General features: G+C 41.3%; 1 protein-coding gene across 1 annotated transcript in view; it reads left to right on the top strand.

The window, feature by feature from the left end:
• Positions 1-24138, top strand: part of FREM1 (FRAS1 related extracellular matrix 1) — a 144229-nt gene extending 120091 nt beyond the window's left edge. Inside the window, exons 30-37 of the mRNA XM_058672677.1 lie at positions 4331-4480; positions 5971-6209; positions 7902-7949; positions 8203-8367; positions 8570-8698; positions 9534-9649; positions 22074-22159; positions 22731-24138. Coding sequence (XP_058528660.1) covers positions 4331-4480; positions 5971-6209; positions 7902-7949; positions 8203-8367; positions 8570-8698; positions 9534-9649; positions 22074-22159; positions 22731-22930 — 1133 coding nt within the window. The 3' untranslated portion in view covers positions 22931-24138. The remainder of the gene's footprint in view (positions 1-4330; positions 4481-5970; positions 6210-7901; positions 7950-8202; positions 8368-8569; positions 8699-9533; positions 9650-22073; positions 22160-22730) is intronic.
• Positions 24139-25051: the final 913 nt, after the last annotated feature.

The following is a 25051-nucleotide window of genomic DNA, read 5'->3' on the forward strand; positions in this document are numbered from 1 at the left end:
GATTTCAGAGCCCCCTCATTCTGGTATGGCTTCACAAATACCTTGTTTCTCAATAAGGTCATATTCCATGTTACTGGGAATCAGGACTTCACCTTACGAATTTCTGAAGAGCAGTCAGCCTGTGAAAATGTGCCTGTGGTTTGACATGCAGCCACCCAACGTTGTAATGGCAATCTGCTTGTGGTATTTAACTTTCACCTAGGGAGAAGTTGATTCCCCAGGCAACTACAATTTACAGGAAGAAGTATTCCCGTTATGCTTTTCATGTCAATCATTTTATGTTGGCCGTGGGAGGTGTTTCGATTGTATTGTGTTGTTTGAACATTGTGTTAAAGTAGTTCTAATCTTGCCACTATTTCTTTTTTGAAAGATGGAGTTCTCATCCACTGGTTTACTCTAAATTCCCACAAAAGCTAAAGTTGGACTCAGTTGAAATAAGCAGCCTAGAATTCAGTCTGAGTGGCAGTGAGTCAGTCCCTTGAGATGTCACCTGCTACCGCACATGTATTCACTAACAGGAACCTGGAATCTAGAGTGGAGCTGGGACTGGAACCCAGGGACTCCTCTATGGGACATGGCTGCCTTAATTGCCAGGCCAGATGTCCACCCCTGTTCCACCTTTTTGGAGAGTTCAGTAGTCTGTGGTATGTCATGGTTGTTGTCTGAATTCCACCTGTGAATCGGGAGTAACTGACTTTCAGCAGGTTTTGACCAGCCCACCAGGATTTCTATTTGGATTGTTAAAGAGCTAGAATATATCACCCTAGGGGAGGCTCTGAAATGTACCTCTTGGAGATTCACTAGGTGTGAGAGGTATTCACCTGTTAGAGGAGTTTACATGCTGGTCTGAGTTAAATCCTAATGCCTTCTGGGGACTTTAAATCTTGTTATGACCCTAGAGATTATGCAGACGTTTTAAGAAAGAATACAAGCATGTCTCATGAGTTAAAAAAAAAAAGAAAAGCACTTGGATGTTCATTATTTTATAATTTCCTAAACAGTGGTTTTGTTTTTAGTGAATTTTTCATTTCCCCAGGTCCAGGTTTACCTGCACTTTGTCAATCCTGGCCTCTTTTGGATTTGCTGTCCCCCACCCCAACCCAAGCACCACCTATAGCCCCTGCCCCTCCTACAGAACAGTCTGCCCATGTCTTTAATTTAAACAAAAGCTTCTATGATCAGGTGAGGGGATAGAGTGAGAAATTAAATATAGCAAGAGATTTGAATTTTGGAGAACATTTAGGAGGGAACGGGCAGTGACTGAGCCCTAGCAAGGCTGCATTCTGCTCTTGGGACTAATCTCGAATCGACATGTAAGTGCCCTTCGGAAAAAATGCTTGTCTTCCTTTCACATATGGGTTCTTGAAAGGTTTGCTGTGTTCTTAACTGAAACTTCAGCATTGCTAATAATCATAATGTTTTCCAAAGGAACTGATCTGTGGCATTTTCTAAAAAATATTGAGAAAATGTCTTTCAGTAGAGAAATCTACTTTGCAGGAAAACACCGGGAATCCACTGATTCTGCCAAGTGGGTTGTGCTAGATATGAAAGGACACCTTTCTCTCTCCTTTTTAGCACCTTTTGTTTTGTGGGAACAGGGAGTCAGTTCAAGCCTTCCAAAAATGCCCCCGTATCTCAGGGACTTAGCAAATGCTTTGCACCTCACAAGCGCAAGAGGAAGGGAAAAGACAAAAACAATGAAGTTTTCCAATCTCATTAAGCTAAAGGAAAGTTGGTCCTATGTACTCACCTGGTGGACTTAGAAACTCAGTTGAAATGCAGACAAACAAATCAGAAGCACTTCACTAAAGTGACTTTTTTGGGTTAGGCATCTAGTTCTACTTTATAAGGCCCAACACAAATGTTAAGTTTGTTTTTTGTAGTGGAAAGGGTACTATAATTTTCTTTAAAAAGAGCTATTGGTTTGGAATTCAGTGTTTGTTTAAATAATGCATAACATTTTAGTCTAAAGTTCAAGATATTTCCCAAATATTATAAGATTCGTTATTCATATGCTTTCTGCCATTGGCTACTGTCACATTCCCATGCAGCAGCTACCCGTGTGGTCTCACAACTTCCACACCCTCTGCCTGTTTTTAGTCAACACTCTCATTTTGCTGCAACATGCACTTTTAAAGCACCCTTTCTCTGTTCTAGAATCATCTCACTTATCCACAGTTTAAAGTCTGAATCTGGCTGCTGGTATACTGGGTTGTGTGCAGTTTGGATGGCAACTATCTATTCAGCCCATGGCCTGCTGTCCCTGATGGGTCCTCTTGCCCTCCCATGCTGAGGTCCTCTGCCTCGCTACTATCCTGCCTTGGCTTATGTTATTTTCTCATTTCCTCTATCCAAATCTTTCCAGTTCTGGAGCCTACATACATTTATCACAGCTCCCCAGCCTATACCTCTTGGCAGCTCATCATACATGGCTTTGAAAAGTTATTTAACCCTAGCCATGGGTTCCACATCCACTGATTCAATTCAACAGGGATCAAAAATACTGGGAAACAAAATTATGTCGATATTGAGCCCATACCTGTCATTATTCCTTAATCGGTGTAAGGTAACAATTATTTTTCAAAGTATGGACATTCTATTGGTTATTGTAAGTAACCTGAGGATGATTTAAAGTGTATGGGAGGACAGCATGGTTTATATGAAAATATGTCATTTCACATGTGGTATTTAAACATCTACTGCAGCCTTTGGTGTCCTGAGTTGTCCTGGAGCCCATCCCCCAAAGAGACTTAGAGACAGCTCTGTGTTTGTCTTTTCTCCTCTAACAAGCTTTAAACTCCTTCAGGTCAGGGTTTAGCTTATGTTCATTTTTGGTATTTTCCATATTACCTATTGCGAAGCTTAGCACATAATAGTTACAAAATATATATTTTCATGAGTTGATTCATCCATCCATGAGAATTAAATATGATTTTACAGTAGCAGTTTCAATTGCTATTTTTGCAAAGACTGCAAAATGATTGATCAAGCAACCCAGTTGATACTGAATGCTTAATAAGTGCATTCTCAGCCTACTTTTGAAAAATCAAAGCCATTTCAAATACAGCTAATTCTTGCATCTAAATGCAACCAAAAGTAACAGAAGTGAGCAGGTTCATCTTTACTTTGAATTATTACTGCTGGGAATTGATAAGACTTTGATTAGATCTTACAATCTATACAGGACCTATCTTTAGGAAAGATAGGCACAATGGAGAGGCCTAAATCTACACAAGGGAATGTGTAAAAAGCTGAGTGGTCTTTTGTAAAGGTGAGAAAAATGTGTGAGAGCTTTATATAGATTTATGGAAGTGGAAACATGGACATAAGCCAAAAGGAAATGTCAGCGTACAGTTTTGAAACTTAGCCCTGTAAGGTTAAAGTATTAAGTTAACTATCTTTTCCCTTCTTCAACTTGAACTTTCTTTTTCTACTAAACAGTGTTCTCTTTTTTCCTACTACTACTTTTTCTTCTGAATCAACTCAGAGACATCTTCTCATTGACAACTGGCATTGGTCAGGATTAGACAGTTTCAGTGTTCCACGCATGTCTGTGTTGTGGCGTGAGGTTGCTTTGCTTCAGGCTTTGGCGGTGGCAGGATGGCTGAGAAGTGTCTGTAACATCAAAACAGTTTTGTATTAAGTTCACAAAGCCACTGTGGAACAAGCTTGATTGTTACTCTGTGACTCGAGGCAGACAGAAAGAAGGGCGAAAATTGTCACCATCTATCTGGACCACCACCAACCTCCTCTAAACCCCTCTGCCACAGTTCATAAACTCTCCCTGGGAGGATACCAGACTTCTGCCTATTGCATTATCAGGAAGAGTGTTTTTGTGGGCTACAAGGATCTCAGCGCGTAAAGCAGCTGTCTCTAGAAATCAATCATTCCAAGGGTTCCGTGAATAGCATGAAGTGGCATCCAATCATTATCCCTGACTGCATCAACATCTTAAGATTTTTTTGAAACCACTACGATTTTAAGAGTGTGGTACTTGTTTATTCTTCAGAGAACGGATGGGTAGGGAAAAAAATGTTGAACTCTTTGATCTCATCTACTCACCATTTTTTTTTTACCCCTTGCATATATAATGCCACTTACTTTTTTGTTACAGTGTTTGCATTTAAAGGGAATCATCATTGTCCAGGAACAAATGTGGCCTTTCCTTATTATTTGGAAGAACAGCAGGACTTCTGTGAGTTGGTGGGAGTACAATAGCTCACTCAGGCTACCGCAGTCTAGCTGTCGACATGTTAATTAATATATTTCTCTGACACCTAGGTGATTGAAATAGCAATTAAAGAGTAATTAAAATGTTTATTTCTTGTAGGAATGTCAACTAAGATGTGGAATATAGCAATTACCTATGACGGATTAGAGGAAGATGATGAGATCTTTGAAGTCATTCTGAACTCCCCCGTGAATGCAGTTCTTGGCACAAAGACAAAAGCTGCAGTGAAAATTTTGGACTCAAAAGGAGGTATTCTTTTGATCCTTGTCTTGAAATCAGGAGCGGTCCTGGCGCTGTAGCTACTTGCTTTCAACAGCCAACATGCTTGATAACACCTTCTAATCAAAATGCTGAATTTCTTGTCAAAAAAGCCACCTCAGTCATGATGTAGGTCCTTTATTCTGTTTTCTGCCTCATGCGGTTTTCCTGCTAAGAACTAGCGCTTGAGAAAAGCAACAGGTCAGTATGGTTGTTTGCTGCCTACCCATTTGCAGTTCTCACCGAGGGGGAGACAACGTTGGTGAGAATCTACAGACAATTATTCCCCTCAACTCCCCCAGAGCCTGCAGGCCTGTAATTATCTTCCTCTGTTAAAGAAAGCTCTCAGTGCCTAAAGTCGGAGCCCCTACTGCAGTGTAACCAAGAAAATTCTAAGAAAGGAAGGAATTGGGGGAAAACAGATATGAAAGATGCAGCTAGCTTGGGGATGGGGGAGCATCTGGAGACTGTTAATGAATGACTTCGGGTTGCAGAGCCAAACAGATCCTGGATGAGATATGCTAAAGAACAACCTGTGAACTAAACAAAATGAAAACCAACCAAAGTCCTTGGTTCTGTTTTTTCCCCTACTTCCAAATCCCATGTCACTCCCTGACTGGTTAGCATTTGACAAGTGTCCTGTGTTAAGACTCACTCCTATCCTCTCATTTTTTACACTGTCATGCTGAATGACCCAGGATTATTTTCTTAGCTGGAATCTATCATCCCCTCTTTGTCACCTCATAAAAAAGATGGGGGCATTGTCCTCTTTGCTGTATAATATCTGTATCTCCACAGCACCTCTCTCTGACATCTTTCCACACTAAATTTTATTTCTTTTCCAGTAGAATGTTCTGGTCACATTAAGTTGACAAAAATAACATGAAATGCACACTTCCTATGTGAAATGTGAAATTCCCAAGTGATGCTCTGACCTTAGGTGATTTTCCTTGTCTTCTCAGAAATCTTGATTGGCCTAATTTCTAAGCGTAACTGCTATGTGCGTTCACTACGCCTTTGTTCTGTTAACACTTGGATGCAGAGTTCTGTATTTGTTATTTGACTCCATGACCTCTCTTTAAAAAATTCCAGCTCAAGCCTCAAGGAGACCAGGGACAGGAGGACCACATAAAGTACAGTTTATTGATCTGGGAAAAAACCTGGTTATTGAGGGTTACAAAACATGAAGAGAAGTGAGGCTGATCCCCCGCTAAAACACACCACACGAGTTTTTATTTGCGGATTGTGAAATCACTGTCATGGCTTGATAGTCAACCTGTAGGCAGAAGGACACAGCTTTGGGGGATGGGCACCAATGAAGAGTAAAAGAGTTTCTGGCAAATGGCAAAAAAGGGGGGGGCAACATCTGCTGAGAAAATCATTCATCTAGGTGTAATGACAAGCTGCTTTAGGAGCTGTGTCAGTGTAGTTGCTTGTCTGTGCAAAGTCAACTGATGGCCTGACACTTTGCATACCCCCAGGACAGTGTTATTCCTCACATTCTTTCAACCAAAGCAAGCACAAGGCATGGGAGAAACGCTTCTGGTCCCTGCGGCCCCCAGGATCGTCATCTCCCACCACTGCTAGGCCCTTTCATCTGCAAAGAGGACGCCTTCTATCTCCCAAGCAGCAAGCCAACACCAAGGGAGGCAGCCTGCGAGGCTTTGATACCATACATCTTCCTCCAAGGAGGCTGAGGGCCCAGAAGAATGGAAAAACAGTAAGCATGGGACCCTGCTGGGAGTGGGGGAGTGGGATACCCAAGAAAAGATACAACAGATGTCAAAAACTAGTCTGAAACACTGTTTCAGCCATGCAGTTCCCAGTCATGGAGTGCCTAATGCTGAGCCACTTATTAATTATCCTAATTGAGGTGGTAGACACTTGCTGACTTGACCATACTTTCTTTTTTTAAAAAAGATTTATATTATTTTTATTTGAAAGAGGTACAGAGAAGGGGGAGAGAGAGATTCCATCCACTGGTTCACTCCCCAAATGACCACAATAGTCAGTGCTGATCTAATCCAAAGGCAAGAGCCAGGATTATCTTCTGGGTTTCCCACGTGATTGTAGGGACACGAACACTTGGGCCATCCTCTGCTGCTTTCCCAGACCATAAGCAGGGAGCTGGATTGGAAGTGGAGCAGCCTGGACTTGAACTGGCATCCGTATGGGATGCCAGTGCTGTAAGCAGAGGCTCAACCTACTACAGCTTGGCACTGGCCCCCTCTGTAGTCCTTTCTTTTCTTTTCTTTTTTTTTCTTTTCCTTTCTTTCTTCTTTATTTTGTTTCTTTCTTTCTTTTTCAGATTTATTTATTTTTATTTATTTTTATTTTTTTAAGATTTTATTTTATTACGAAGTCAGTTATACAGAGAGGAGGAGAAACAGAGAGGAATATCTTCCATCCGATGATTCACTCCCCAAGTGAGCCGCAACGGCCGGTGTGTGCCGATCAAAGCCAGGAACCTGGAACCTTCTCTGAGTCTCCCACGTGGGTGCAGGGTCCCAATGCATTGGGCCATCCTCGACTGCTTTCCCAGGCCACAAGCAGGGAGTTGGATGGGAAGTGGAGCTGCCGGGATTAGAACCGGTGCCCATATGGGATCCTGGGGCATTCAAGGCGAGGACTTTAGCCGCTAGGCCACACCACCGGGCCCTCAGATTTATTTATTTTTATAGGAAAGTAAGATTTACAGAAAGAAGGGAGTACAGAAAGAAAGATCTTCCATCTGCTTATTCACTTCCCAAGTGGCCAAAATGGTCGGCACTGAACCAAGCCAAAGTCAAGAGCCAGGAGCTTTTGAGGTCTCCTATGTGGGCCCAGGGTCTCAAGTCTTTGGGCCATCCTATGCTTTACTACATTCCCAGGCCATAAGCAGGGAGCTGGATGGCAAGTGGAGTAGCTAGGACTTGAACAGGTGTCCCTATGGGATCCTGGCACTTGCATGGCAAGGATTTTAGCTACTGAGCCATCAGCTAGGCCCCATAGTATTTCTGATTTGGTTTATTTTGTGATTAAAACATGTAAAGAATGACTAGTGACCTAGACCAGTGAGATTCACATGATCCACTTGGGGCTTGAAGCCATGGTTTTGACTTTATTAGAATAGCATTTTAAACAGCAACATTCTCTATGAGTGTGTGCATGTGTGTTGTGTGTGTGTGTGTTTTCTTGGACTGCTGTGTACTATAACTATACTAATAATGTTTTTTTCCCTAAACTGGTATTATGACTGTATGAATCAACACAACACTGATTTTATTTGTGATCATGCCTGGTAACTTAAAATTCCAAGAATCACGTTTTAAAATTTTTCAGCCATTAACAAGATTGTATTAGAAGATTTTACTCCACTGTTCATTATTGTTCAAGCCAGTGTTCCTCATTTCTTGCCTTCTGTTGATTTCAGGTTCGTCCATCTTCTGTTTATAGAAATGGAACAGACATCATCTATCAAGTAAGCATAGTCCAAAGTACCAAATTTCTTGAGTTTACATATATGAAATATTTAGTGGAAGCATTATATCCTATATATTTCTCTTTTGTTTTAAAATCTGTGTTACAGAATTGAGTGGTCAGGAAAAACAGAAACCTTTCATCATCTTGTTTTGATACAATTTTTGAGTTGCTCATTTTTACAACAAAGTTTTGTTTGTTATCTCGGTGTTAGTTTTTTTTTTTCTTTACTGTTATTTGTTGATTTCTTCAAGTATCATGGGATGGTTTCCTTGAAACTGGAGGATGACAGTTCCCCAGCTCACCAAAGGAAGACCAAAGAATCCAACATTAATCAGCCACAAAGGACAATCAAAGTGGCAGAACTGCCTCAGGCAGATAAGGTCGAATCCACAACGGATTCACACTTCCCCAGACAGGTAGGGCAGTCTTTTCTTTCCTATTCACCTTATAACAAGCTGTGTGCTGGGCCATAAACACAACTTAATTCATGAAATAGCCTCCAAGTTTGAGCATAGTTTAGTCAACACAAATGCTACCCAATAAATGAAGACCCAGTGGAGACAAGTGTGTTATCCACTTAGGCTAAGTCAGTGCTAAATTGCCTCTATTTTCCCACAGGAGCTGTTGCCTTCATTTCTAAAGAACTGCACTCTGGATTTAAAGGGACTCTTCCATTTTGAAGAAAGCATCCAAAAACTCTATCAGTGCAATGGGATTGCCTGGAAAGCCTGGAACCTCCAGACCAAGGTAGGACACAAGCCACTATACCCAACATTCCTGTGATAAGCTAGTAAAGACAAAATGATCTGCTACATGACTGTCAATCTCTACCTGCCCTTGTTATACCTGGAAAGCTGAAAGTGAAAAATGCCCCAATGTTATTTTTTTAAGTTTATTTATTTAGAGAAGCAGAAAACAAGCAAGCAAGCAAGCAAGCAATCTGCTGATTCATTCATTTCTTTTTTTTTTTAAGATTTATTTTATTTTTATTACAAAGTCAGATATACTGAGAGGAGGAGAGATAGAGAGGAAGTGGAGCTGCCGGGATTAGAACCAGCAGCCATATGGGATCAAGGCGAGGACCTTAGCCACTAGGCCACGCTACCGAGCCCTGATTCATTCATTTCTGAATGCCCACAGCAGATAGTACTAGGCTGGACTAAAGCCAGGAGCCAGGAACTCAATCTGAATCTCCCACATGGAGACGAGTACCTGAATGCCTGAGCCATCACAGCTGTCTTTCAGGGTGAACATTAACAAAAAAACTGGAATTGGAAGTGGAGTCAGGCCTTGAATGCAGACACTCTAACCTGGATATTGGCATCCCAAGTGACAGCTTAAATGATACACCACATCCCCTGACAATGAGTTTTTAAAACATGAAGTGTTAGTTAAGCCAATACAATTGAAGAGGATGTCTACTTACTTTGTTTCATGATCAGATTACTATAGAGTTGGAAAACTCTGACTTCAGCATTCTGATCTGTAGAAAGTCATTGCAGTCCTCAAAATGGAAAATGTTCCTGAGCTCATTATCCTGGGAATAGACTGTTAGAATGTGAACCCAGCAATTGTTTTGCAGGTGATGGAAGACAAATCCTGCCCCCCTGGATGGCATCATCACTCAGGCTACTGTCACACACTGGTCACAGAGCAGAAAGAGACCTGGAATGCAGCGACCCAGGCTTGCAGGAAACAGTAAGGAACCTTATTTCACACTGGGGGTTCTTTTCAGCTCTTTTTTATGTTCTCAGAGAACTGTAAGGCTATTTCATTCATTCATGTACTGGGTGCTTAATCTAGCTTTGTTTTTTTTTTTTTTTTTGAAGCACTGAGGGATTTTGTAATGTGTTTTGACTTAGCTGTTTTCTGCGAAGGCTGTGCCATTGCTGTATTTCTCACTTCACCCATGTATCAGTCTTTTGGAGAATGTCAGAGGAGCTGTTCTGAGTTATTGGCATTGTACATTCTGATGCTTTTGTGTTGCTGTTATGTGATAAACATTCTTGCCCATGGATTTGAAAATATATAGTAATAAAATGCCTAGTTGCATTAGGCCTCCAGCAGTGTGAGAGGTATTTATAAAGCTAGACAAGTTAGACAAAACATCAAGGTGCAAGAACATTCAGTGAAGGATGACACATGTTCAGGTAATGACAGCAAAATTTATTTTGTCTAAGACTTTAAAGCTGCCTATTCCTGACCCTTCTTTCTCCCAACATGGTTGTTATAAAAAAAATGCAATTTGCCGGAATCCTGGTTTGATGGCCCTCTTGTGGGAGTGGGAGGGTTGTCCCAGGACTCTGAGAAGCGGATCTGGAACTCCTCAGCACGCCATGTGGCTGGAGTCGGGGAGGAGCTAGGAGGATCTGGGTGGGGCCTGAGCGTCTCAACCCCCGGCAGCCATGCTGCCCAGAGGGCTCGGGTTCCCCACCACGATTCCAGCCTAGTACAGCCAGGCTTACCACCACGTACGTACGTACATGGGGTGAGCGGCTCGTGGGCGGCCAGTGCGCCATTTGGCGCTAGGCTGCGCCTGCTAGCCACCCGGCCAGGAAATTCTGGAATTTGGTTTCTTTGATATGCTACATGAGTCATTCCATGCTGAACCCACAGCTCTCTAAGAATGTGTACTAGACCTTAAGATTCTCAATGGCACTAAATCTTCCTCTGAAGAACCTGTAGTCACTTTATAGTGCAGATTGCCAACACCAGTTCATTCAAAAGGCAAAATTCCAGGCTTGTCCAGCAGGATACCCCATTACCTGATAGGATGAGGGATCAGCAGAGGGGGTCACAGAAGGCAAGACTATGACATTGTCTGGCATTCAAGAACCATACTCGGGGCTAGAATGTGTCAGGTATGTGTGGACCAATCCCTGTGGAAACTCTGACCCCACTGGATGGTTTAGAAGGGCCGGTGGAGTCTATGCAGGAGGCATGACAGTCTATGGGACGTGCTGGGCTGACCCAGAGCAACCTCTGGCATACTTAACACTGGCTGGGAACAGGCCTGGTTGGGGAGCTTGGGGCAGGCCTTGGCTGGGTGGAGCTTACCACTAAGGGGCACAGGAACTGGAAGGGGGCTGAGTTCTGGTTGGGTCACAGTTGTAATCCCTTGGCACAAATATGAATTCGGACTTGACGCACCATGCTAGGTTAGACCGCAACACAGTTTGGTGCTCTGGAGGACCAGGGTAGATGTGGGACGGATTCGGCTAGGTTTCAACCCCAACTGAGCCATGTATGAGCTATATGTGGGTATGGACGAGCCATGGCTGGGCTGAAACTCTGAACAGCAGGAACCAGAATGGGTTGAAGAGCAGTGCTGGCCAAAGGACCTGCTGATATGCGTGAAGCCTGACACCAGGAAGGAGTCTGATGGAGGAATCTGAACAGTTCCTCTGACAGGACACTGACCCTACAAATAAATGCAGGAAATATGGAGGTAAACAACCCAGAAGAGGCTTTGGAATGTGACCCACTGGCATACATTTGGCTCGGGTTGGGGGCAGACCAGGCTGAGTCAGTTCACGTCATCCACTGGCAAATCCGAGCGCTGGAACTGTGTGGGGGCCTGGCCAGGTTTGGTTGCGATAAAAACAGTACAAAACACAAAATGCCAAGGTGAAATGGCCTGTGCCAGTAGGGAATGCAGCACCCAACCAGCACACCTCCCACTGGTTTAGGTGAGGGACGAGTGTGTGATGGGCAGAGTCGGGAAGAGCTGCAATACTCATTGGTTCCAATGGAGGTCAGGGCTCAGAATAGAACCAACCCAGGGGATACAACCACTAGCTAATCGGAGTGATGGACTGTGGCGGGTATTGTGCTTACTAGTAGTGCATGTAGGAGCCTGGACTGGGAACACCTCAAAGTTTCTTTGGGGATTCCCCTGAACAAAATGGAGGAATCAAACATTAACCAAAAAAGATAGAAGATGGAGTAGATCAATCAACCACCTCAGCTATATGTTTGCAGCGAAAAACTGAACAAGGGGAAACTCTAAGATGGACTATGTCAATCAGTGGACTCTGCACCAGTCTCATCGTACCTGGATTGTTGCTGATGATATGTTGGAGCTTCTAATTGATCGAGGTGACGCTCTGCTGGCTCTGCCTTCAGACCTGAGAGGGCCTCCCTAACAGGCCGTTGAACTTGACTGGACAAGTGGGATGCTGGACTCTGTATGGTGTGAGCTTGTAATTAGGGAATCCCAACAGAACTTGAGCTGTGGTTATGCATCAAGGTGAAGGAATTTACCATGGGGGAAGGGTTGGGGGTGAAGGGGGGAGAATCCCAGTACCTATGAAATTGTGTCATGTGATACAATGTAATTAATGAATAAATAGAAAAAAAATTTTAAAAAATGCAATTAAACTAATATGCTCTGTGGTAGACACTAAGACTAGCGAAGTCACTAATATTGATCAGATCTTGTATTACCAGATTTTGTAAGTTATGCTCATCTGAAGATGACATTAAGAAAATGAAAGAACAAGCTACATTCTGGAAAAGCTATTCACGAGCCATATGTTTGATAAAGATCTTGAATCCAGAAAATACCCCTCCCCTCAAAAATCTAATAAACTGCTAACAAAAAGGTGGTAACTCATGAAATTGAAAATGAATTGGGAGTTTCCCAGGTGAAGATATGCAATTTATCAGTAAGTAAATGGAACACCATTAAGTATCAGGTCAATAAAAGTTAAAGCCATTACTTCATACCCACTTAAATGGCTAAATTTTTTACAAGAAAAATACCAAATGTTGGGAATGTGGAGTAAATAGAATCTTGTGTAATGTTGGTAAAATTATAAGTGGCATGCTCTTTAGAATTGTCTGGCAATTCTACTGTAGACATATAAACAAAAAGAATAAAAATATGTTCAAAGAAAACATTAAAGCATTTTGCAGTAGCTGTATTTTGATAACAATTTGAGTCATTTGTCTTTATGCTATTGATTTGTAGGAGTACTTGGTATCATCATCAATTTCAGAATGCATTTTCTCTTGTAAAATGTTTTAAAAAGCAATAAAATGAAATGAGCTAAGTTCTCCAACAATGCAGAAAGTTGTTGATGAATCAAAAACTGAATATTGAGAGCAATTCGCTGTATATGAAAGAGTACATTATTATATGATTACAACTTTCATGAAAAAATCTGCTCTATCATTTAGGGACAAATTAAAAAATGGTATTGCATTATACCCCCCAAAAGTGTGAAAGTTTTATATATTAATCTCAAAAGTGTTTAATAACATAATCAAAGTCAGATAAGAATGCTGATAGCTTTAAAAAATAGAAAAAAACATGTGGGAAACATCAGAAAACATGTGGGATGCACAGAAAATAGCACAAGGAAGGCAACATTCAAGATGGCAGTGTGCTGGGTCTCATTTGGAGTGATTTTTACATTGGCATATAATACAATTGCAAAAACCCATCAAATTGGAATATTTAAAAGCTTTTCATTTTATTCTATGTAAATTATAGAAACTTGTCAAGTTAACCACCTTGTTTGTTATTGGTGTGTGTCATGCCCTCACTATAAGTAGAATGACCACAGGGGTTTATCAGTGACCTCGAAGATTTTATTGCTAAGTTGGTAATACAGAGTAAAAAAAATTTTTTTAACCTTAATAATTGTTTGAATATACACACTTAAATGTAGTTGGAAACAAATAACTTTCTTCCTGAAAAATAATCAGATATCCTATTTGTATTTAAGCTTTGACTTAATTAATTGAAAACTTGAGTGGGAATACTGGTACTTGGTCTTTTTTCCTCTTCAGGAAAGATCTTTGGTGTTGCATCAAAATCTGTCAGGACTATCAGGGAGAGGTGTGCAGGATGCAGCAAAAGGCAGGCTATCAAGTTTCTCTACTGATAGAAAATAAAAAGTAAATGCTGTTCTACGCAAGCCAAGGTTTTCAGGACTAAATTATGGCTGAGATTTCTTGATGAAAGGCAGACAAAGAATGAAGCGCCTTACTTCCAGTATGGAAGCAGCCTTGTTCATTTTCCTTAATGTTCTCAAATAATGGTATAACTAAGTCTGTTGGTCTATAATTAAGCTTGGATTGAACTTCAGTGTTGTGAGGAAAATAAAGACGACACGCATCAACAGGTGTTTTTGCATCTAGTCACAGATGTTGGTGTAAGCTCATCATGTGTATCTTCTTAAAGTGACTGCTCTTTATACTGACATAATGGACTTCTAGCTTTTTGTATCAAAAATAGTCTAAAGAAATAATGACAGCTGACAATAACACTCTTAGTTCCCTCCTGATAATGACCCTGCATCACTTTCTCAACACCTTTTTGTAAGTTTGTTCTTTCCTGATCCGTTTCTCTGCAGCTGAGTTTACTGGTATGTAGCCAAACACCTCATAATGAGGTTCTTCACATATCTATTATTATTGTGCAATCCATTCATCCTAATAATCATGTTAAACCCCCAAATTAAGTTAAAAGTCTAACTACTTGATTATGTCATTGACCTAAGTTCATCTGCAGCTTGGTTTGAAGCACCTTGGCCTATGCACTAACCTGACCTAGATCTACACTCCTTGCCAATGTTACTGTAATTTTATATTTCACTTTACATGTTATGGAATTCTTTAACATGCATCAACTTATTTGATCTTTCCATCTCTTGGGAAGAGATCAGGTATTATCATGTATGGTTTATAGGTCTAAAAGTGGGGACTCAAGGAAGCAAAATCACTGGTTAGTGGTCATATCTACACAGTAAATGAAAGAGTTAGGACTTAGCTATGTTTTTGTACTTTCTAAGAGCATACCTGAAGTAGAGGGGGTTTCTCATCATAGCTGTATTAATAAGCCTATCTGTTTTAATACTCTGCTGAATTAAAGTATGTTTTCAAAATTATGTAGGAGTAATTCTGCTAGAATCTCAGTGCAAAGACATACTAAGATTTTAATTAAATATTGGATTCTAGGTTTCCTTTGGGTTTGAATCAGACTAACCATTCAGGGCAAAGCTAAAATATAATAAAATGCTAGTTGTATAGATTAGTTCAGACAAAAAGCATTTATTAGGCACTTATTGTAGTGAAAATGTGTAGGCCAGGTCATATTTTAAACATTATCCTCCAATAATATTCTCAGACGCTAATAACTAAATAATTGCCCATTCTTCAAGATATTTAAGAGAAATAGACACTGTAAGTTTCCAGATTCACCTGGCCTACATGGCAAGTCCTGAATGTTATTTTTAAAATTTTTAATTATAAAGTAATTATTGTATGGATTAAATGCTGAATTTTATGTGCAAGTTTATCCTACTGTTCTCGATTTCTTTCCTTATTCCCATCCCATAAAGTTCTATTGAGAATAAGAAAATTGCTGAACTCAAATGATAAAATTTAGTGTTCATTGAGTAGGCAATACTGTAGGTCCAGTTAAGTTCTCTAAAACTCAAACCCTGTTGTGGCATTGTGGGTAAGGATGCTGCCCATGAAGCTGGCATCCCATATTGATGCCAAGTCCTAGCTAGTCCATTTCCTGTCTAGCTCTCTGCTTATGTGCCCGGGAAAGCAGCAGAGGATGGCCTAACACCTTGCACCCTTGCATCCATGTGGAAGAACTGGAAGAAGTTCCTGGCTTCCATGTGGCTCAGCCCTGGCCATTGCAGCCATTTGAGTAGCGAACCAGCAGGTGGAAGATCTCTCTTTCTCCTCTCTGCCTTTCAAATAAATAAAATAGCTTTTTAAAAGTTCACTATAACTGAATATGTGAACATAAGTTATCAAATGGAACTTAGAAATACTGCAAATGGAAGGACATTTTGTTTTGGAATAAACCATTTTGGAAGCGAAATGATACCTAAAAATGTTCTATCTTTTAATTCAAAGGGATTGCCATATTTAACAGATCAATATGATAATATTGGTAGGCATAGAACTACTGTTGAAGTTGTTTTGAAGAGAACATGATTTAGAGAATGATCAAGTATGTATCATAAAACAAATCAAGTTTATTCTTATGTAGTCATCACTTGGTCTAGAAATGAAAGCATCTATTATATAATGTATCAGATGGTGTGCCAGGTTATATATGTGGTGTTTTATGTATCATAAAAAGCCTATAAAATTTTATTTGAATATGAATATTCCAAATGATCACATTTATATGATACTTTAATACTCATTTTATTTCAGAAGCACAAAAAGTTACAGTTGTGCTAGTTACAAATGTTAAAAAAAATCTAGCAGCAAATTCAAAGAAAAATAAACATGACCAGAGCTCTCTGTGTCAGAGCTCTTTGTTTCTCAGAAAAACCTTCTGGTGACTAGGTCAGCTTCCCCGTACAATTGTTCTCTGAATCCCAAGTCCTCTCCTACCCGTTCAGAACTTTTCCCCCATCCTTCAAGACTCTCTATTTCCCTCCATCATTGGTTTTTCTGGTTCATTTTGGCCTTTTCTCTAATTCTATTGACTTGAAAATGGATATTCCTCCGAGAATTGTCAGTTCCTTTCCATATCCAAGGTGTGAAATTTACTGCTTGACATTGTGTAACATGTAATCTTGCCTTGTCATTAGGCATTTTAGGAGCTAGCTTAGAATCTGTGATTATAATGCACATGGCAGTATATTTTGTAATTTGATTTTAGGAACAATTATTTGATTCTGAATTATTTCCTGGAGTTCCCTCACTGTTTCACTTACCAGAAAGTTCATCTCAGTGGATTGTTTATAACATCTATGTTTATGTAAGAATATTAGACTTTCACTTTATACCTGGTCCCTATTGAGATTATTACCCTAACTCCATTTTTTATCTCCAATCTCCTTTCCTGACCATTGGTGTTTATTATTTTTGGACCCCTAAGGAGCCAGACTTTCAGCTTGAGCATCTCTTGCATTTGCATGTTGTGATCTCATCTGCTCGCTTCCTATGGCAGTCCTTGTACATTGGGTAATTCTATTATTTTAGATCTTTATCTTTGAACCTGTTTTGTCTTGCCACAGGAGTGTCTGGAACCCCTTCTGGTCTGTCCTTAAAGAGTTGCTCTGAAATGTAGCTACTCATATTCCAAAAGTTTCAAAGAAGTAGATGTTTATTTCTATGACCAAAAATATGTATATACATATGCATATATATATTATGTTTTGTTTTAATTGTATACTCCAAATGCCTTCAGATTTAAGAACTATCAAAATATTCATGTTTGTATGATGGGCCTATGTACTTTATTTCTTATTTCTATTAATATACAAATCTCCACAGATGATATCCACCAGATTTCTTATGTGTGTGAACAAAAAGAAAATGAATATTATTATAAGAAAGTAATCAACACACAAATGCTCTGATATTTCATTTGTAAATAGTTGTGCTCTAACACTTTATCTGAGGCATAGTTATTTTCCCATTTTGTGCTATAGGACTTTTTGCTTTAGTCAACAGGAAAACAAATCATACTTGGGCAAATGAACTGAGTTTTAGAAAGAATTTCAAAGGTAATTTCAAAAATCTTCAGGCTTGGAATGTTGTTAAATATCTTTGAATAATACTCATGACTTGTTCATAATGAAGTTGTGGATGTGAAGGTGAAAAACTTCAGTGAGGAAATAGTTCATCGGGGGGGAATTGGAAGTTCAGGATGAGAACTAAAAATAAGAGCAAGAAGAGACCTGATTTCTCAAGCCCAGTCCAGCATACCATATTAAACACCACAGCCTTAGCCCACAAGCAAAACTAGAAACCACAATGGAGCATAGGTCATGCCGAGCTAGGTTCTTGCACCTACTGGTCTGTGTGAGCTAGGGACACTAAGTCACAGTGTCTAAAGCAGAGGTCGGGACAGGTGAGGGGCTGAGCCAAGCTGAGTCAGAGCAACCACTGGCATGCGTGTGATCTATGGCTGGGAACAGGCCTGGTTGGGGAGCTAAGAAGACACCCTAGCTGGGTTGAGGTTCCCACCAAGGGGCACATGGGCTGTAATGGGAGCTGCGTTCTGATCAGGATACGGTTGTAGTCTCCCTTGGCACAAGTGTGGACTGGGACTGGACGCACCAAGCCGGGCCAGACTCCAACACCGTCTGGTGTCCTGGAGGACCAGGATACCTGTGGGATGGACTAGGCTAGGTCTCAACCCCCTACTGAGCCATGTGTGAGCTGTATGTGGGTATGGACGAGCCGTGACTGGGCTGAAACATCCAACAGCAAGAACCAGTTTGGGTTGAAGACCAGTCAGGAAAAGTCACTGTTCCTGCTAGGACATGAGGTGAACTGAGTAGGACAGGCTCATGGACCCCTGGTATGTGCAAAATCTGGCATTAGGAGAGGTTCTGATGGAGGAGCCTGGGCAACTCCTCTGGCAGCACACAGTCCCTGAAGGTAAGCACAAGAAGCATGATAGGAAACAGCCCAGAACAGGCCATGGAAAGTTTCCCACTGGCATACATTTGGCATGGGTCGGGGGCAGAGCAGGCTGAACCAGTTTTACCCACTGGCGAATCCGAGCACCAGAAGAATGTGGGTCGAGCCAGGTTCAGTGGTGACAAAAACCAGTGCACAATACAGAATGCCAAGGTGAGGTTACCTGTACCGGATGTGACTGCAGCACCCGACAGCAGGAGAACCAGGAAGGGAAGGACCGGAGCCATGAGGGGGAATAAGGGGGAGTTTCCCTTGCTGGACAGCTACTCCCACTGGAGAGCGTGAGCTGGGATGGGGGCAGACCAGACTAAGCAGGGCTACAACACCTGTGGGCCTCATGTGGACTAGCTCAGGGAAAAGCCAGGCAGGGCTGATTTTTCCTACTGGTGCTAACAAAATTAGAATGGGTGAGGGTTGTTTGGGCTTAGCCACAGCATCAGCTGGCAGGAGCTAGCAGAAGCTGGCACTGGGGGCTAATTCTGTCAAGTCAAACCACAGAACCACCTGGAAAGTGCATAATCTGGGAGTGGGAGAGGCCTGGGAGGGAAATAGTGGGCTCCTCCCTCTTGGGTTACCACTCCCACGGGAGGGCACAAAAACTAGGACAGGGGCTGGGGTGGCTAGACAGGCACCCAACAATATCCATGAGGGTGGATAGTTGAACTGGTTAGATAGAACTAAGCTTTAATACCCATTGACATGTACGAGAGCTGAATGGGATGTGGGACAGACTGAACTAGTCTGCTACACATACTGGCAAACCAAGGTAGGGGGTGGGCCTGGTGGGGGTTATTGTGGGTCGCTCCAACTAGGCTGCAGATCCCACTGATTTGTCTGAGGGCCGAGTATATGCTGGGCAGAATTAGGCTGGACTGCAACACCCATTGGTTCCAGTGCAACTCGGGACTGAAAACAGAACCAACACAGCAATTGCAACCACCAGCTGATCGAGGCAATGGACTGTGCTGGACCCTGTACTTGCTAGTACATACAAGAATCTGGTCTGGGAACACCTCAGACAAAGTTTCTTTGGGGATCTCTCCAATCAAACTGCCGGACTCAGAACCCTAACCATGAAAAGACAGAAGACAGTCCACCACCTCAACTATATGTTGGCAGTAAAAAACTGGACAAACGGAGACTCTACGATGGACTATGTCAATCAGTGGATTCTTCAACGGCCTTATCGTGCTTGGAATGGCGAGATTAGCAGCAATTCAGAACTGTTGAACTATCAAAACCACTTGAGCAAGAATCTCAGAGCATGCCCCACATCCGGGACTTGGGGTGGGTGGGAGACTGGGTGGCGCTTCTCCCTCAGTATCCCCCTTTACCTCAGATACATGAAGGAAACAATATGGACATAATAGTCTTACCCACTTTCCTGTAGCCCTTGCACCTTTTTACCCCAATTAACTATGTAAAGATTGTCAAAAATATAATTAAAAAATGGAAAAAGTTAAAAAAAAAACAGCCAATCAGGCCTTCCTTTAGCTTGCATTTTACACAAATTTGATTTATGTACTTGTTATAGCTATCAGACAGAGCCAAGTCACAAGACTTGAATCCAGCTTTCTGAAGCCATTCAGTAGTAAAGCAAAAAGCCTTACACACTTCTGAGGGCCTAGAAGTCACCACTGCCTTGCAAAGCAGCAAAGTATAGGTTTTAGTGGGGAAATAAAAATTACTAGGAGTGAAACACATTATTATTACCATAGATGGCCCAGAAAAGCAAAGAAATGGAACTGAATTTTGGAAAGATAGAGGCAAAATAAATTCCACTGACCAATAATTGATTATCGTATTAGTAATCAGTTAATAAGTGTTACTGGTTTTATTTCCTACTTCATTGAGTATCAGCAGACAGAATTTTATTTTTCCCCCAAATAAAAAAGATTATTGATTTTTCAAAATAGATTATTTTTATTGAAAAAGCAGATGTACAGAGAGACAGATCTCCAATCTGCTGATATACTCCCCAAATGGCCGCAATGGCTGCTGTAGAGCCAATCTGAATCCAGCAGCCTCCTTTCCGTCTCCCTCATGGGTGTAGGGTCCCCAACCTTTAGGTCTTCCTCTGCTGCGTTTCCACACCAGAAGCAGGGAGCTGGATTGGAAATGGAGCAGCATGAACTGGCACCTATACGAATGCCAATGCTTCCAGGTAAAAAATTAGCAAGTTGAGCCAATGTACATAAGCCCCATTTGTTTGATATTTTAAAATTATTTCTTTTTAAGTCAATTAACACATAATATTCTTGCATTTATGGGCTCCAAAGTGATGTTATGATATATACATGCAATATGTATTTCTGTTTATTTATTTGAATGGCAAAATTTCAAGATGGGTAGAGACAGAAATCTATCCTCTGATTCATTCCCCAAATGTCTAGAAGAACCAGGGCTGGGCCAGGCTGAAGCTGAAAGTCAGGAACTCCTTTTCGGTCTCTCATTTGGGTGGCAGGGGCCCAATCATGGGGGCCATAGCTGTTGCCTTCCCGGGCACATTTCTTAGAAGCTAGATGGGCAATGAAACAGTTGGCACTCAAATTGGCACTCAAATTGCTGGGGTGCTACCAGCAGCAGCTTAGCCTGATGATGTTCCACAGCATCAGCTCCATGTACTTGTTTTGTCTCTGAAACTTCTGTTTTTTTTTTTTTTTTAAGAAAGAAAATTTAATTATTGGCTTTTTTTAAAAAGATTTATCCATTTTATTACAGCCAGATATACACAGAGGAGGAGAGACAGAGAGGAAGATCTTCCCTCCGACGATTCACTCCCCAAGTGAGCAGCAATGGGCCAGTACACGCCGATCCGATGCCGGGAACCAGGAACCTCTTCCAGGTCTCCCACATGGGTGCAGGGTCCCAAGGCATTGGGCCGTCCTCGACTGCTTTCCAGGCCACAAGCAGGGAGCTAGATGGGAAGTGGAGCTGGCGGGATTAGAACCGGCACCCATATGGGATCCCGGGGCGTTCAAGGCTAGGACTTTAGCCGCTAGGCCATGCCGCAGGGCCCTAATTATTGGCTTTTAACTTAAATCATTCTTAAGAACTTTTAATGAGCGCTGTTAGGGAATTAGACACAATCAAGTAAGTCTTAGAGGAATCATTCTGTCAGCTGCAAAGAAAATCATTGGTGAGGAAATTTGTAAGAACAGGTGTCTTCCATGGAATATATGAAAATTTGACAAAAGGGCTTTGCTCATTTAATTTGGCATAACGAAATGTCATAATTTTTAGGTTGAGTAAATGAATCACACTCAAAATGAAGACTTCAAGTAATTATCTGGGAATAATTAATCTAGATTATCTTACTGATCAAATTGATGGAATAATTGCCAAGTTTATATCACTAGAGAACTTTTTAAGAGAGGAATAGTGTTTTGACACTGATTAAGAAGTTACCACTCATTTTCCAAAAGGATGTTCAAAGCCAATTGAACTACCATCAAAAACCTAGACATTACTGTACAAAAAAGGATAAATTTCCCTGCTTTCATGCCTTCCCACACTCTGCAGATACTCGTTCAAGTAAAAAAGAGGAACAGAATCTTGGAATGTTCTATCACAGGCTTTTAAAAAATACTTTAAACTATGTGTGTGTGTGTGTGTGTGTGTGTGTGTGTGTGTGTGTTACACATTTCATATTAGCAGAAATGTTAACTCCTGATGGCTGACATTCCTGTTTTCTTTTGTTTGTGTGTAGGCACTTGGGCAGCCTTGTAACTGTATTCTCTAGCCAGCACATGCGATGGCTCTGGGACTTCAGTGGAAGAAAGCCCTTCTGGATAGGCAAGTATTTGTGCTACATGGAGGAGGGAAGCAAGAAGAGGGGAGAAAGAGTAGGCACCTCTACTCTGTCTCATTCGGTGGATCAAGTAACTGGGCTTGACGGTGGCAAGAGTGGGGAGGGAGTTCAGTAGTCTTGTCATTCTCTTCTTACAATTTTTATTTTTTGATCTTAAGTAGAGACTGCAAATGCCTGTCCAATACTAGACCCTTAAATATACCAGGAGCTTTTCAGACATTATCTTATTTAAATCCTCAGATCATCTCAAGATGCACTGTTGTATTCTAATTCTTTCAAAAAAACAAACAAACGAAGACACTAAACATCAAGACAGGTAAAATAGCTAGCCCAGAGATGTGCACCCGGCAAGTGATAGAGCTAGAATTACGAATTCAGCTCTGCAACACCCCAAAGGCCCATGTTCTCTGGTTTGTGACTTAGAGTATTCCCAGTTTAAAAGTCTTTGCTTTAGTACTTGGTAATTTGAATGTCATAACTGAGCTTAGGAGACTGGGTATAGTGCTTATGTGCAGTGCAATAAATCTTTTGAAATATTCTTTGGGTTCACCTTAGGTTTGAATAACCAACTGCATCCTGGCCACTGGGAATGGGCTGGTGGTGAACCTGTCATCTTTACCTCCTGGAGGAGAGGCCCCCCTCGGCGTGTTAAGCCTGGAAGGAACTGTGTTTTGGTCCAAAGACCAGGGAAATGGCAACTAAAGGACTGTAGGAAGGGCAAAGTCCACAGTTATGTGTGCTCCAGGAAACTGTAACTAGAACTGACTCTACAGGTGCTCATCTAGGATTTCTTGCCTATTTATTTATAGGATTTGTGAATATTGCTCATAAAAAGGAGATTGTTGTAAATGGCTGAGAATATCCTTGCAATTTCATGCAGTAACAATGGAACACAAGTTATTCCATGAAGGTTGATAAATGAGATATAATTTTTGCATTTTGATATATTTCAAAAGAAATGTCTGCAGTGTTATGAAGTATAAGAATTACTTATCCTAGAAGATTCTCATTGTCATCCCTCTCTAAATCTCAGGTGTCACTAATCACTAATTCTGTGGTTCTTGAGTATGACCTTACTGGTTCATTAAACCAACATTGACCAGCTAAGGTTGGTTTGTCTCTTTGTTGTCCTTTAAATGTGAAACCTGAGATTAGATCTTATGTGGATGCAAAGACAAATTCTTTATGGTAGAAAGGAAATCTTGATGGGCCAGATTTGCAGGTGGAGATGCATGTTCCAAGCTCTAGTGCAGCTGAAAATTCAGGGGGCTCCCTGTGCTTCAGTGATGTAGGCATCACTGCTCATGGAAGAGATCTTCTTTTCCAATATGGGTGTGACTTTCAACCATTCCAAAACTGAAGATTGGGTTTCTCCAAACATAGAGTCATGAGAAACTTGCAGTACCTGGATCTCTTTGTCTGTGTTTATTGTCCCCATTCCTCAAGGTTGTTTGGAATAAAGAATAGCTAATGACAACCAACACATGGAAGAAAAATAGTGCTTCCTCAGAAGTATCCCCATGAACATTGCTGATGAATAAAGAAAAATTCAAATACTGAAAACAGAGCCCTTAAAACCTATGTTGTCAAAAAGGAGTTTGCTGCCATTTTAAGCCTTGAAATCTTTAATATTTGCAAAAATACCATATTAAGTAGATTCTCTGTTGGAAGGCTGACTTATCAATTTATAATCTCAGCTGAGTGAAACATTTGTCTTTAGCAGTGATGTACATTGTAGCTTTCTCAGAACTCCCTGCTGAAATCAAGGTAGCATTACAGGAGCTTATAGCTTTATTTTTTGAAGTGTTTTTCAGCATGTTCCTCTTTTCATAATCACTGAAACTATGACTGTGCCTGGTCTGGCATGCTGTATGAGTACCAGTGTAACTTCAGAATTAGAATGAGGTGTTTCTTTTTTTAATGATTTATCCTTCTTGAAAAGGCAGATTACTAAGAGGAGGAGATACAGGGAGAAGATCCTTTATCTGCTGGTTCGCTCCCCAAATGGCCACAATGGCTGTAGCTCAGCTGATCCGAACTCAGGAGCCAGGAGCTTCTCCCAGGTCTCCAACATAGGTGCAGTAGCCCAGGAATTTGGGCCATCCTCCCCTACTTTCCAAGGCCATAAGCAGATAGCTGATGGGAAGTGGAGCAACTGGGACATGAATCAGTTCCCATGTATGTTGTTGGCACTTGCAGGTGGAGGATTAATCAGAAAAGCCACCACACTGGCCCCAAAGGAGGCTTTCGAATAGACCAGAACTTGGGCACAAGGTCTCTTACTCTAAGGCATTGAGTGTTAGAGACACTAACACTACTACTAGAGTGTTGACCCAGTCTCTGGTTATAAAAATGTGATGAACTCATTTCAGTTATTCCTATTTATCCAAGGTTAATAGGGAAAAAATTGCAAAGAGAGGTTGGGCAGACTTGAATGTTCTGCCTCTTACTTGAGTCAAACACATTTGCAGAGTCAGATGCCATGGGTTAGTGTAAAGCACAGGTCTTGTGTGGGACAGAAGCAATCTTTGGTGCTCACCTGAAAGCTGCCAAATACCTCTTCCATGTCAGCCCCACTTAATTCCCACCTGATGTGCTGGATTCTACAGTGTAGACAAAGGTGTGATTCAGGATAATGAAAACAAGAGTTGTTTACCTAAAGGGTTAAGGCTGAGGAGAGAAAATAAAACTTCAGGGAGTGAAGCATTCAGGAGCCAGTCTGTCCTACCGGAACCCTAAAACTACATATAGTACCCAAAACTGGAAATCTGGAACTGTGTCAGCTTTAAAAATCTGGTCAGTTTGGAAGATTACCACACATCTCTGTAATTAAAATGATATTTAACTGGAATTGTAGCTGTCAACATAGAGAGGAA

The sequence above is a fragment of the Ochotona princeps genome, chromosome 14 (assembly GCF_030435755.1).
Source record: "Ochotona princeps isolate mOchPri1 chromosome 14, mOchPri1.hap1, whole genome shotgun sequence".
Classification (NCBI taxonomy): domain Eukaryota; kingdom Metazoa; phylum Chordata; class Mammalia; order Lagomorpha; family Ochotonidae; genus Ochotona; species Ochotona princeps.